We start from the raw sequence: 14,822 nt of genomic DNA, 5'->3' as shown, positions 1-14,822 counted from the left end.
CTGTTTTGAGTCTGGGTAAGTGGTAAAGGAAAAGACAACCAGTTGGAAGAAAACATAGAAAACCAAGTGGTAAGAGTTGAAGGAGCAGTGAGGATCAATGATAGCTTTCTTGTCTTCGGAGATGGGTTCTGTGTGTAGTCTGGGCCAGCTGGCCTGGCACTTTTGATCCTCCTGTCTCAGTCTTACATGCTTACCAGAATGTTAATGTCTTTTTCCCCTCAAATGTTAATTCCTTAACTAGTGGGAAGTTAACTAACTCAGAAGGTAATTAAACCACCTAAATCTACATCACTGATTTTGTAGATTTGGAAGTTGAAATGTGGAGCCCACTGACCTAGAAGTCTAACATGGCAACCTAAAAATAATACTAATAAAAAAGTAGAAAGTAAGTTAGGTGAGTGTTTCATAGAGACAAGATACTGAATAGTTTTCATTTAAATAAGGCTTTTTACTGAAGGAACATTAAAAAATAAAAACAATTTAAAATAGAAAATATACCCAATGAAAATGTATATAATTTTTTTAGAAGCCACATTCTTCTTTCTGCCCCTGATTTGTTAGTCCATAATAGCTAAATTAGGGTACTTGTGCTTTATGAAAATTGTCATTATAACAGACAGTATTAGAATTATGGACTTAACAATGAGAAAGAGAGATGTGTATCTGTTCCGAGAATATATGGGCCAGTCGGGATAATCAACAGAATAGTAACCTGTGAAATAAACATAGATGACATCTTACACATTGTTTCATATAATGCAATGTCATAATCACATAATGCTTCTTGTAACAAGGTAATATACATACGTGTTACTTTGTCTCGCTGTGGATTAGCTGCAAAAGCAGGGAGAATTTGAAAAAAGGTTAGGTACAGGTGAAGCTGTTGTGTTGAAAAAAATAAATCTTTAGAACCATTAAATTGACAGAACTTTGTTGCAATGACTTTCAAAGGTTATTCAAGCTGGGCACTGGTGGCTCACACCTGTATTCCTAGCTACTCAGGAGGCTGAGATCTGAGGATCACAGTTGAAAGCCAGCCTGGGCAGGAAAGTCAATGAAACTCTTATCTCTAATAAACCATCAGAAAACAGGAAGTGGTGCTGTGGCTCAAGTGGTAGAGCCCTTGCCTTGAGCTGAAGAGCTGAGGGACAGCACCGAGGCCCAGAGTTCAAGCCCCACCACTGACCAAGAAAAAGTTATTCAGAGCTTTTTTTGTAGATTTAACATTTTATATACATAAAGTTTAATACATATGTTTTTAGGATAATGGAAATTATCACTGCTGGAAAATTATACTATAGTAGATAGTGTTAAAATTCAATTTAAAACTGGAACACTAGGGGCTGGGAAGGTGGCTCAGTGGTAGAGCGCTTGTCTTACATGCCTGAGGCCCTGGGTTCGATTCCTCAGCACCACATAAGCAAAAAGAAAAAAGCCGGAAGTGGTGCTGTGGCTCAAGTGGTAGAGCGCTAGCCTTGAGCTGAAGAACTGAGGGATAGCGCCCAGGCCCAGAGTTCAGGCCCCATGACCGGACCCAAAAAACCCCAAAAACTGGAACACTAAAACATTCAAATAAGGAAATATTAGAAATAACTAATAGAGGCAAAAGATTATGAAGTATTTTCCAGAAAGATGGTACTGTTTGTACTAAATCAGTGATAGACAGTACGTTCTGTTGTCCATTTCAAACATCTTCCTGTTAGTCTGGTCCCTTATGAACATCTGTGATCATACCGGGGATTGGGATTAATTGATACAAATGAAGCAGCTACTATAACTTTCCCTGAGTTTTTGAGTGTTAGGTCTAGACTAACACTCCACCATTTGAGCCACTGTTCCACTTCTGACTTTTTGGTGGTTCACTGGAGTCTCTTGGGCTTTCCTTCTGGGGCTGGTGTCGAACCACAATCAGCAGATCCCCTCCTGAGTAACAAATTATAGGCATGAACCACTGGCCCTCAGCCCAGCTTCTGTTGATTTCCTTGAAAATAGTAATGGGCTGGGAGGGTGGCTCAGTGGTAGAGCGCTTGCCTTGCATGCCTGAGGCCCTGGGTTCGATTCCTCAGCACCACATAAGCAAAAAGAAAAAAGCCGGAAGTGGTGCTGTGGCTCAAGTGGTAGAGTGCTAGCCTTGAACTGAAGAGCTGAGCTGAGGGATAGCGCCCAGGCCCAGAGTTCAGGCCCCACAACTGGACCAAAAAAAAAAAAAATAGTAACTTAGACAAAACAAATAGTTGTACTCTTAATTCTTTTATAAAGACAACAGTAATATCTTTTACATTGCTTTATGATAGGTGGTTACTTTTACTCACTACAGAGGTTTTCCACACACTTGTCACTTTGGGGGCAGGCACTGCATGTGGCGCCTTTCTTATATGGCCAAGTTGGGTAATTTCCTCTGTGAAGTAGAAGGCTGTTTGTTAGCATTTTGGGTTTTTGTTGTTTATATTTTCACTCGCAATTTTTATATATACATCCTTAACCAGATCCAGAAGAATAATAAGCTCAAAGTCCAAAAATTCATAGTTGGTAAAATTCATGAAGAATGGGAAATAGAAACTGAAGCTAATCTGTCATTTTACTAACTTTTAGAACTCTTAAATTTGTATAGTGATACCCTTTGAAAACTGGAGTCTCAGTTGTTTTTAAATAAAATGCACAATTAGAAAGGAAGCTGATTAAACTGAAGTAGCTATGAAATTTTTAAAAGGTTTGTGATAGTGTTACATCTATTGAATATTAAATAAGATTTAGCATTTGGTATAATACACTCATTTTCAAGGTAGTGATGATCATAAACTGTATTTTGAGGTATCTGCAACTAGAAGGTGATGTGAAAATATCCAATATTTCCAAGAATATAGCTTCTGTTAATATAAAATCAGATATTGCTAAGATGCCTGTGGTAAGTTCTCTTCATACAAAAAGGTAATGTTACTTTGGATAGAGGTAATCCAGATTTATGGACTTTCCTATTTTCAGTAGTTCCCTTTACCTCCAAAATTAAGAAGTCACTATTAGAGGTATAACTTTATTTTAACACTTCATTTCCAACCTGTTAAATATGTTCAAATTGGGGTTGCTTCAGAATTTAAATTTGTTATTCCACTTTATTTAAAGGAAAACAGTCTAGTATACTAGAGATTTCAAAAGATGTCCATAAATAGGCAGAACAATACTAAGTCATTTTAAATTTTAGAGTGATTTTAGTAAAGTCATTAACGCTACCTTATTTTCAAGTTGAAGAAGGAAAACTTTGCTATTTTACGCTAAAAACAAGGCAGTTGTAACTTTCAGAAAAAAGGAAGAATCAATCATCTTGGGGAAAATTTGCTTCTGGGAAGGCCTAGTAAACTGTAAGGGATTAATATCAAAAGCTTAGCCAGCAGAGTTGGCCCCTTTTTTAAGGGGCTGAGATCTGGAGGATCATGATTTGAAGTCAAACCAAATAGAAAAGTCTGTGAGACTTCAGCTCCAAAAATAACCAGACTAAAGCCAGGCTTTTCAGAGGTGTGTCTCATGTTAAGAGTGTTAGGCTAAGCTAAGTGCAGTCCCCGAGTTCAAACCAGGAATCTCTCTAGTTCCCTCAAGTGACCAAGAACCTAACATGCTCTAGTGAAGAAGTGGAGTAGTTTCATATTTGGCTTCATAAGCCTGAGAGATTAGAGGTTTGGGATCCTAGGAAAAAGAGAAGCCCACCAGTTGAGTGTCTCTGAAGCAGTATTTTCCAAGGCACAGTAAGTATTCTAGGTACAGCAAATTTTCTCTAATCCTCTTCTCTACTATTCCTTTTGGATAGTCTGTTATGCAATGCCATATATATGGAGTGAAATATATGAAGAAAGCTATAGGCATTCTCAGAAAGGAGACTACTGGACTTCTTGTAACACGTAGGTAGAGTGGGGCTTATAACTTTCATAGCTACCTTAAGTGGCAGGTGCTATGATTTTGATTGTTTGGAGACAAAGATTCAGAGAATTTCCATCCGTCTTTTGTGGGACGGACGAAGACCCAACAACACACTAAAACAATTGTACCTAGAAAGTGCTTGGCACATTGTAAGTGTGCAGCATTCTTCAGTAATGTAACGATTGAAATCAGATTTAAAGCTTTAATGAGAAAAATATTACAGTTTTCTAAATGTATGCGTAGGTTTATATAAAGAGGAAATGAGGATCATTTTTCAAAGGATCACTTCTCAAAAATCAGCAACACTTTTTCAAATTGGCCACATTTTAAAACTTGGAAAATTTTAAGTTAACTTTTAAAATTTAACTTTATTGTATTTAATTTTCCCATTGAGTGCTATTGCCGTACTGAATTAACTAATATTCCTTAAAACCATTATAGTTTTGCTATTCTTAAAAATATGTGTATGTATATGGTATTCATAAATGTTTCACACACATAGTAAAAGTACCACTGTGTTACTGTAGTAGATCTGGGCAGAACAATTAAGAATCATATTAATTTTCTTCTTTGCAGTACATTGTATATTCTATAACAAAGATAAGTACTTTAAGATATAACTTATTTTTACATTAAAATTTTTAATTATCTTTAATTGTATAAATGGTTTCAATTCAACATTAATTTGTGAGTGTGCTGCATCTTGATCAGTATCCTATGCCCCATCATTCTCTTCTCTCCCATTTTCCCCAACCCTATCCATCTCTTTGAGTTACCTCAAGTACTCCTCAAGTTACTCCTTAGCAAACAAAAAAAAGTTAATGCAGACTCACCCTGGTCCATAGTTGCATACAAAATGTGCTCCATTGGAAAGTTGTTCAAAGCCAGAAACTTTAGGGCAAAATTGCACTGCACAGCCAACTTTGTAACTATCTGCCCAAACAACCTGGAGACACACAAGGATTTTTTTTTTTTTTTTTTTTTTTTTTACTGAAGGGGGCAACAATGGAATGAACATCCATCCATACCATTTTAGTTGAACAACTCTTACTACCAAGAAATTATAGATGCTCAAAATTTAGCTAGGAACAATTGTTACCATTTGTGTACATCTGTGTATAAACACAAGGTGATCTTTGGCAGTTATTACAATGAAGAAATAAAATAAGCGTAACTTGATGGATAAAACTAACTTCTATCAGACGGAGTGATGTCTTCTCTTAGTGTACAAGAGCAACATAATTCCTTAAAAACTATTGAAGCTTAGTGTGAAGGTTAGGATTAAATGCTTTACAAGCAGGATGATCCCCCAAAGGACTGTAACTAGATGTTAGTGCCTCCATATTTAGAAATGAGAGTTTGGAACCTAATTCTTCCTGCCTGGTCACAAAACCCTCAGGTCCTAAGCAATGTGCTTGTGGGGTATTTTCCCTTGTAGCAAGCCCTCCAGAACCAGAAACACCATACTTTCTTAACAAAAGCACTGTGTTTAGGGAACCTACAGGGAGGGTTTGTCTCTCCTTTCTTCTCTAACAACCTTTTCATATTATTTTTATCTTTTAAGTCTATCAATCAAGCTAGATAATTATTAGAAATATGATATGCAGTAAAACGTGCCCCCTTTTTCATGTTTTAATGTGAAAGTATAGCAAAAAAATCTAGGAGAGTGAGAATAGAGGCAGAGATAGATGAAAACAACAGTCAAATCAGTAGTGCCATCTAGTGGGAAATTGTAGCATGATCCTAAGAGTTTTATATGTTCTATATATTCTAAATAATTTGATATTATTACATTGGTGTTCCTAAATGCTAGTCTATATCCAATGAAGACAAAGATAGTGTGTTGTTGAATAAACACATTAGGAAGTGGCATAGCTTTTACAAAATGTTTTGCGCATTATATAACTAGATATCAATAGCCAAAATGTGCAGATACCTTAAATGTCAGATGAGAATTGTGAGGTTATAATGCCCTTTTGAGATAGCTTAGCTATAGAAGATAGCTTCTTCCAATATGCCTTGGAAAACCAGCTCATGGGAGTGATCTAAGTTTTGTTTATTGTCTACTGAGTATGAACCTTGGTGTGAACTCCTAGAACAGAGAGACTGAGACAGTAACTTAAGGGCTAACATTTTTATTAGGGAACAGTTGAAGAGAAGAAGTAAGGAGAAAGAGTAAGACAGAAAGATAAATACAGGAATGTTCACTGGCCCTCAGCAGGTGATTTGTTTTGGGAGAGACATAGATAAATACATGTATACTTGCATGGCTAGTGCAATTTAACAAACTGACAAAATAGCATATGAATACTGAAAACAAAGCAACTTCTCAACTGAGAGGAAGTACAAGCTTCACACAGCCAGGGACATAGGAGTTGAGAGTTTGTCAAGTGAAAAGTTAGACACTTCCAGGCAAAATTAACTAAGTATATGAGGTTTATGTGGCCAGGTGCCGGTGCGTTACATCTGTAATCCTAGTTACTCAAAAGGCTGAGATCTGAGAACTTTAGTTCAGAGCCTACCCAGGCAGGAAAGACCTTGAGACTCATCTCCGATTAACCAACAAAAATCTAAAAGCGGAGCTGTGGCTCAAGTGGTAGAGTGCCAGCCTTAACCAGAAAAAAAAAGCTCAAAGACTGTCCAAGCCCTGAGTTAAAACCCCAGGACAGACACACATGCATGCATGCATGCATGTGCACACACACAAAGTGTACAGTGTACAGTGTACAGTCAGGCACTTTATTTTTAAATTATTAGTATATATTAGTTATATGAAGTGTGGTGTTTCATTGTGATATTTCCTTACATGCAATAATATACTTTGATCATAGTTGCTCTATTATTTCTTCTTGTCCCTTCATCCCTCTCTTTTCGAAGTCAGGTATTATACTTGCAATGTTGCTCTTTTTGATCAGTATTGCATTACCTATTTGATTTGTGGCACCCATATGGATTTTTGGGTTGTTTTCTAATTTCTGAAGAGTGCATGGAATGTTGATGGGGATTGCATTGAAGCTGTAGAATTCTTTTGAGTATTACCATTTTCACCATATTGATTCTACATGAACATGAGCATGGGAAGTCTCTCCATCTTCTAATATCTTGTAATTTTCTTGTAGTTTTCACTGCAGAGGTTTATTACCTCCTTAGTTAAGTTTATTCCTAAGTATTTTTGAAACTATATTGAATGATGTTGCTTTCCTGATTTCTTTCTCAACATATATATTTTACATTGGCATGTAAAAAAGTTACTGATTGTGAGCCACAGGTTCACTTCCAACTTTTTGGCAATTGACTAGAATAAGAATCTCAGAATTTTCCTACCCCAGCTATGTTTGAACTGTGGTCTTCGGATGTCAGTCTTCTGGGTAGCTAAGATTATACATATGACCCACTGACATACTGCTGAAAAGTTACTGATTTTTATATGTAGATTTGGTGTCTTTCAACAATGTATTGTGAGAAGATGTTTCCTGGTGGAGTGTGTGTGTGCATGCGTGTGTACACATGCATGCATGCGTGTGTGCATGTGCACATGCCCATGCCAATACTGAAACTTGAACTCATAGCTTCCCTTGCTCGGGTTTTTCATTCCTTGCTGCCATTTTACCACTTGAACCACACCTTCATTTCTGACTTTTTGCTAGTTAATTGGAGTTAAGTCTCTTGAGTTTGTCTGCCCAAGCTGGCTTTGAACCTCAATTTTCAGATTTCAACCTCTTGAGGAGTTAAAATTATAAATGTGTGACACACTCATGCAGCCTTTAATGTCTTTTAAATATAGGATTCTATCACCTGCAGATAGGGATAATTTGGTTTCTTGTGTTCCTATCCATATCTCTTATATTTCTTTGCTTTGATTAGTCTGGCTGTGAATTCAAGCACTATATTGAATAGGAGTAGACACTCTTGTCTCATTCTTGATTTTACAGGAAATGGTTTCAGTTTTTCCCCATCTAGTACAATGTTGGCTATAGGTTTGTCATATATAACCTTTTAATTTATCTCAGCATATTCCTTCTATTCCTACTTCCTTCCTTCCATCATGAAGAGATGTTAAATTTTGTCAAAGGCTTCTCATTCATCTCATTGAAGTAAGCCTGTGTTTTTCATTCAATTCTATTTATGGTGTTGTATTATATTGTTGATTTGTGTAAGGTGAACCATCATTGCACCCTGGAATGAAATCAACTTGATCAGGGTGTATGATCTATTTAATGTGTTGTTGAATTTGGTTTGTATTTTTTACATCTGTTTTCAATAAGGAACCTCAGCCAGGTACTCTAGAAGAATTACAAGTGATTCGGCATGCCGAATGTATAGAGGTGAGAAGATGGTTTAGCTGAGTCCTTACCCAGACTCACATGTACAAGTTAAGGCATGGTTTATCCATCTTCCAAGGAGCCAAAACAAAAAGAAGAAAGTCAAGTTAATGTCAAATGTGTTTGAGGTTTTAGAGTTGGACCTCTGAAAATAACTGAGATGATTTGTCAATTTTCTCACAGAAGGAGACAAAGACAATATTTTGGACAGGAGAAAACTAATTTTCTTAAATTCCAACTGCTTACATGCATGCGTAGCTTTGTCAGAGGCCAAGGAGTGATCCTAACTTCTCCTCCTCTTCAGGAGACTCCTACACCATGCCTCCACTTCAGAAGAGGGGCCTCATCAGTAGGAGGATGTCCAGAGCTTGCCTGGAGCTGGGAAGATGGAGCTGAAATAGTCCCTTTCTGAGTGTGAGGTTTTATGTAGATCAACAGAAGGGTTCAGAGAGGTTAAGAAATTGCTTCCCCAGTGTTATTTAGCTGGTAAGATAAAGAGTTCAGATTCAGACAATCATATATGTTGTAAAACCTTAAATAATACAATGTACCTAAACTAATGGAATAACTAGCATTTAGTGCTGTCTGGATTGAAGGGCCTCACATATTTTGTTGATATAAGTAGCCTCTTCGAGCCCTATTTCTTCTGGCACTAGATTCTATTTCATTTATTATTTTAAAGAAGGCTATTACCCTTACATTTATAGGTGAACTAGCTTTTTTCTTCTCCCTCCCTCCCTCCCTCCCTCCCTCCCTTCCTTCCTTCCTCTTCTTGTGTACATCCATGGGCTTAAACTTGGGGCCTGGGCATTGCCGCTGAACTTTTTGCTCAAGGCTAGTGCTCCACCGCTTGAACCTCCTTGGAGCTAAGAATCTTATGGACTTAATGGCCCAGGCTGGTTTCAAATCACAATCTTCAGATCTCAGCCCGTGAGTAGCTAGAATTAATTACAGGTTTGATCCACCAGCGCTCGCTAGACTTCTTCCCATTTTTTTTTTTTTTTTTTTTTTTTTTTTTTTTTGGTGGCTTGCGGGGCTTGAACTTGGCCTGGGCTCTGTCCCTCAGCTCTTCAGCTCAAGGAAAGGGCTCTACCACTTGAGCCTAGGGCATTTCCGGTTTTCTGGTGGTTAATTGGAGATATGAGTCTCACAGACTTTCCTGCCGGGTCTGGCTTTGAGCTGTGATCCTCAGATCTCAGTTTCCTGAGTAACTAGGATGCCCTGTGGCATTTTTTTTTTTAAAACACTGAATTCTAGTTGTTTCCTCTCTCCTGCAAAGATGGGTAGTACTTGCCTGAGTGTAGTGGCCACAGACATTTGTGCACTTCTGAGTTGCGAAATCATAATACTGGATTTCATTGTACCAGTTTGAGATGGCTGAAGACACTGAAAACAGGACTAGAGATCCGGTCCAGATATTTTCTCCCACTGATGTGAAGTTCAAGTTTGATTCCCGCTGTGGGTTGTGTTTAAACTGACAATGTTTTGCCCATGCTTTTGCTGTTTGGGCTAGTGCCGGTTCCCAAGTCTGCAAAAATAATGATTAAGAATGGAATTTACTTTTTGACAATGTAACTGGGGTAAGCAAGACGGAGCAGGAGGATCACAAGTGCAGCAGACCTCACACCTAGGAAAAATCTTATTGTGCCCTCCTCCTTCAGATTCTACATTGCTGACTGAGCTGAAGGGACAGCGCGCAGGTTCACTCCACACACAGCACGCTTGCCTCAACTTCCAGAGGAACCCCACTCTTGCGAGACCTACCACGAATGTGAATCCCTTGACTTTGACGTAGGATGCCCTGTTTGTAGGTAATAGGATCTTATACCTAGAAGCCCCTACACTAAAACCCTAGAAATAATAGAGTTCAACAAAGTAGCAGGATATAAAATCAACACAAAATATCAGTCATTTTTCTATACACTAATGAACTGGCTGAGAAATCAGAAAACAACTCCTTCCTTTTCTCCTAGTACAATACTTAGGAATAAACCTAACTAAGGAGGAAAGAGACTTCTACAGTGAAACAATGAAGAAACTGAAGATGGCATTAGAAAATGGAAGGACCTTCCTAATACATTATGTTCATGTACTGGCAGAATTAATATTGTTATAATGTCCATACTACTGAGATAAAAAGCAATGCTGGAGGCTTTACACCATCTAATTTAGACTATACTACTGAGCCATAGTAATTAAAACAGCACAGTAGTGGCATAAAAACATCATGTGCACCAGTCAGTGGAAGAGAGAGGGCTGAGAAATAAACCTATCTACAACCACCTGAATCTAGACGAAGATACTGAGAGTACACAATGGAGAAAAGTCAGCCTCTTTACTATGGTGCTGGGGAAACTAGGTAGCCACATGTAGAAGAATAAAAGTGGAACTTTACCTATCCCCATGTACAAAAATAAACTTGAAAGGGGATCACACATTACTGTAAGACTTGGAACTTTGAGGCAACTAGAGGAAAACAGAAAGGAAACACTTCAAGATATAAGTATGGGCAGCAATTTTCTGAACAGAATTGCAATGTCTCAGGAAATAAGTTATAAAATAGAATTAATAAATTAAAAGCTTCTTTTTTATTTTATTTTATTTGAGAACATACTGTACAGAGGGGTTACAATTACATGGGCAGGATAATGCATACATTTCTTACCAAGCATTGCAGCCTCCTCCTTTGTTTACCCTTCACCTCCCTTCCCAGCCTCCCCCCTCCCCCCCACCCAATCATACCCCCCTCCCCCCCCCCCACACCGACATTGTAAAGCTTGCTTTGACATGACATTTTGTAATTCTCCTTGTTGCAACAGGTCCACCTGAATCCTTAAACGACTTGTTTGTCCCCATCTCCTCCACATGTTATACTGACATCAAATAAAGTGAAAGCGGAGGTTACACTGTGGGGTAGGGACATACAAAACAACAAAGAAATAATCTTATAAATGCGTTAGAAACACATGCATGAAAGAAACGAAAACATTAAAATACATATTTAAGGGTTCATTTTCCTAACATCACATTATCTGACCTTTTCCGCCTGACTCATACCTATACTAGATATTGCAAATAAGGGAAACCATGGGACCTATGTTTCTTTGGGCCTGGCTTACTTCACTTAATATAATTTTTTCCAAACCTTTCCATTTCCTAACAAATGGGGAAATGTCATTCTTTCTGATGGAGGCATAGAATTCCATTGTGTATATATACAAATTAAAAGCTTCTACCTAATGACAAAAATATTACCAGAGTGAAGAGACACTATGGAATATTATACATACCCTAAGTATACACCATAAAAGTACTATTAAACTACACAGAAGAATGAAATGATGTCATTTGCAGGAAAAGAGACAAAACTGGAGATTATCATGTTAAGAAAAACAAGCCAGACTCAAAACTAAGAATCCCATGTTTTCTTTAATAAGTAGTATCTAGAGAAAAATAAAGATGACCCAAGTAGAAGAGGGACTTCTAGGGAAGAGAAAGAGGACCAGAGAGAGAGATAAGATGGGTAAAAGGTAAGTAAGAGGTATATAGTTTCAAAGTACATCATTTACATGTGGGAACTTCGTGTGTGTTGGAATAATTTAGTATAAGTTTGGTAATACAAAATACTGGCTTATTTCATACCAGTATTTTGTACAAATATAAACTATTTCTACAAAACAAAAATCTCACAAATAATAACAGAGAAGCAAATGACAAAAAAGAGAAGTCTACCCATAACCAGAGAAAAGGAAGTACACAAAAAAGAAAATTAAAACTGTATAGCTTGCTTATGGCAAGCGTTAAGGTTAAAACAATGTGTTTGAGTGCAGATGGTGATTTTACTGTTCACAATAATTACAAGCAAAGCAAAATCATTTAGGATTACCAAGAATTTATCCCCAAAGTTCTAAGTTTTCTTACCATGTATAGCATATTTGTAGCTGTGGGATTCACCTTTGACCGGAACTTGTTGTGAGCGTGAACACATCCCTTGATGAAATCTTCATTGTCAATATCTGGCAAAGTAGTTACTGTATATGAAAACGTAGCAGTAAAAGAAAGAAGACAGGCCATTGAAGCAAGTATGACCTGCATGCTCACTGCAGACGTCTAGCCTGAGGGCTGGATTCCAGAGCTCTGATTTTAAGAATGTGCTTGTTACTCTCAGAGTCTTCAGATTTTTATGCTGGGAATTGTACCCGAAGCCTTTCCATGCTGTGCAAATGCTCTCTATGTTCTCTCTCAGTTTTTCAGCTGTTTGCTTTACACAGCATAGCTGACCTCAGCTTTGAGAAGATAGAAAGCAGAAACGAGGTCATCAGAACTTTGAAGAAATGAGTTTTCTCCTTATATGGCATGCAGCTCCTGTTGCAATCTTAACCCTGCCCATCTAGTTTCTCAGTGACACATAGCACCTATTACAACTTAAGATTGTTTTATGAGATTTGTCAGGATTTCTTTTTAGTTACAAGGTACAATATTCCAAAAGAAAATCTTGGAGTCTCCAGAAAGAAATAGTCTCTACTTTTAACATTGAAGTTGTGGTAAATAAATGTATAACTCTTACTTTCATAACAGACCTGGTAAAACCTTTTCTTAGCCACTACAGAGGCTAAGATCTGAGGATCATGGTTTGAAACCAGGCTGGGTAGGAATGTTTGTCAGACTCTTACCTCCAATACATGAAAAAGCTGGAAATGGAGGTGTGGCTCAAGTGGTAAAATGATAGTCTTGAGCAATAATGCTAAGAGACATTGTCCAGGCCCTGAATTAAAGCCCCAGTACTTGCACAAAACTAAAAGAATGCTTTAAAAAATTCCATAGAAAATAATGGCAGGAATATAGTCATCCATCCTTATCTGAATCTCCCCTTATCAGTGGATGCCTGAAACTATGGATAGTACTGAGCATAGGCTATATATATATATATATATACACATATATATGTATATATATATAGTTTATAGTTATATAGTTTATATAGTTATATATTTTTACAGAGCATATGATAGGATATATAGTATATATATATAATTTATAATATAAATTATATGCAGTCAATGTATAATTATAAATTATAATTTATATATCAATTACATTTATATAATCAGCATTTTATAATTGGCATTTTCTGATGCCACTTATCTTAAGATAATTTCTATGACCAAGTTTAAAACATCACTATAGGAGTTCCGGGAAGATGGCGGAGGAGAAGCTGGAATCTGAACAAGCTCTCGCATAGAAAGGAGTTTTAGAGTTCCAGTGAACAGTCCTAAGCCAGAGAATCACACCAAGTGAGTCATCACAGGACAGAGAGTTAGACAAGAGAGGGGAAGCCAAGGAAACGCAGCAGCTGCCGCTCCGGGGGCCGCGGCGGCGGCGACCACCGCCGCGGAGACATACCTGAGACACAGAGAGTCGGAGACGAAGGAGCCAGACGCAGCGGACGAGCGGATTCTACTCAACACCAACAAGAACCGACAAGGAGCGAACATCTTCATCCTGCTGTTTGCAGACCAGAGACGACCCAGGATCCAAGACTCGGCGTGAGTACAAGCCCGACATCCTCACTCCTCAGGGAGCAGAGGAGGGAAGGCCACCCCTCCCCCCCCAGCACCGGTGATCTCCATCTTGGATACCGACAAAGTTCGGAGGAGCTGCTAGCTTCAGCTCAGGCCTTGGAATAAAACGAGTCATTTAGCAGGTCACAAGAACTTAAAGGCGAAGTGACCTGCCAGACTCAGCTCCATCCAGGGAAAAGTCACCCAGCTCAGGCGCCAGCCATCGGAGTGCCTTGCTTCACTGGGTAACCAGAGCCAGAGGCTGCCCCTCCCTCTAGCAGCCTCGACAATCAATTGAAAAACAGAAACCCTGAGAATGGCTCCAGGCTGGGCGCTGTGAGCTTTATCACAAAATAGCCCCAGGGAAAAGCTACTGTTTATTGAAAGGCCTCAACTCTACCCAGAACCTAGCCTCATCACCACATCCCCCTCTTTTGTGACTCTCAAAGCAGACCACCCTCCCAGAAAACTAACCTGGGAGGGGGATCTCAAAATCTTGGGTAAAGCAGAGCATTTTTCTGCCTCTTCCAACCAACCGACTTAAGAAACCAATCAAGCCACAGGACCTCAAGCTGACCAGAGACTCCAACAAGAGACTGGTTGCAGACAAAAGGGAGATACAGGATTCTTCCCACTCCTCCCCCCCCCCCAAAAAAAATCAAAAGACTTTTTTTTCTTTTTTTTTTTTTCTTTTTTTCTTCTTCTTCTTCTTTTCTTTTTTTTGCTTGTTTTTTGTTTTTTGTTACCTTATATATATATATATATATAAGTTTTTTTCCCTTCTAAAACTTTTATTAATCTTTAATTTTTGCCTCTTCTGAAAAAATAATTGTTTTCCAGTAACCTTTTTTTTTTCTCATCTTATAATTTTTATTTTAGGAATACGTGAATAAGAGTTTTCCTTTCTTTTCTTGTCTTCTTTCTCTTTTTCTTTCTTTCTTAATTATCTTTTTGTTTTTTATCTAGCTCTACTGAACTTCTGATCTTTTCTTCTCCCGTTCCCATCCTTAAAGCTTTTCACATCTCCTCT

General features: G+C 38.1%; 1 protein-coding gene across 3 annotated transcripts; it reads right to left on the bottom strand.

The window, feature by feature from the left end:
• Window positions 1–433: 433 nt before the first annotated feature.
• Glipr1 (GLI pathogenesis related 1) lies at window positions 434–14,280 on the bottom strand. Of its 3 annotated transcripts, XM_069988878.1 has the most exons (7): window positions 14,267–14,280; window positions 13,635–13,736; window positions 12,153–12,247; window positions 9,526–9,759; window positions 4,743–4,855; window positions 2,313–2,398; window positions 434–834 (listed from the first exon to the last, which is right to left on the bottom strand). In XM_069988878.1, exons 3-7 carry the CDS (start codon window positions 12,162–12,164, stop codon window positions 629–631), a joined length of 651 nt encoding a protein of 216 aa, XP_069844979.1. In that variant the 5' UTR covers window positions 12,165–12,247; window positions 13,635–13,736; window positions 14,267–14,280; the 3' UTR covers window positions 434–628. The 3 variants fall into 3 exon arrangements, with proteins under 3 accessions (XP_069844979.1, XP_069844971.1, XP_069844963.1); XM_069988870.1 differs by lacking the exons at window positions 13,635–13,736; window positions 14,267–14,280 and having other exon boundaries at window positions 434–712; window positions 808–834; window positions 12,153–12,534; XM_069988862.1 differs by lacking the exons at window positions 13,635–13,736; window positions 14,267–14,280 and having other exon boundaries at window positions 12,153–12,534.
• Between the last annotated feature and the right edge of the window lie 542 nt (window positions 14,281–14,822).

The sequence above is a fragment of the Dipodomys merriami genome, unplaced genomic scaffold (genome assembly GCF_024711535.1).
Source record: "Dipodomys merriami isolate MVZ:Mamm:240054 unplaced genomic scaffold, mDipMer1.0.p SCAF_10, whole genome shotgun sequence".
Classification (NCBI taxonomy): domain Eukaryota; kingdom Metazoa; phylum Chordata; class Mammalia; order Rodentia; family Heteromyidae; genus Dipodomys; species Dipodomys merriami.
This window is presented reverse-complemented; position numbering and strand designations above follow the sequence as displayed.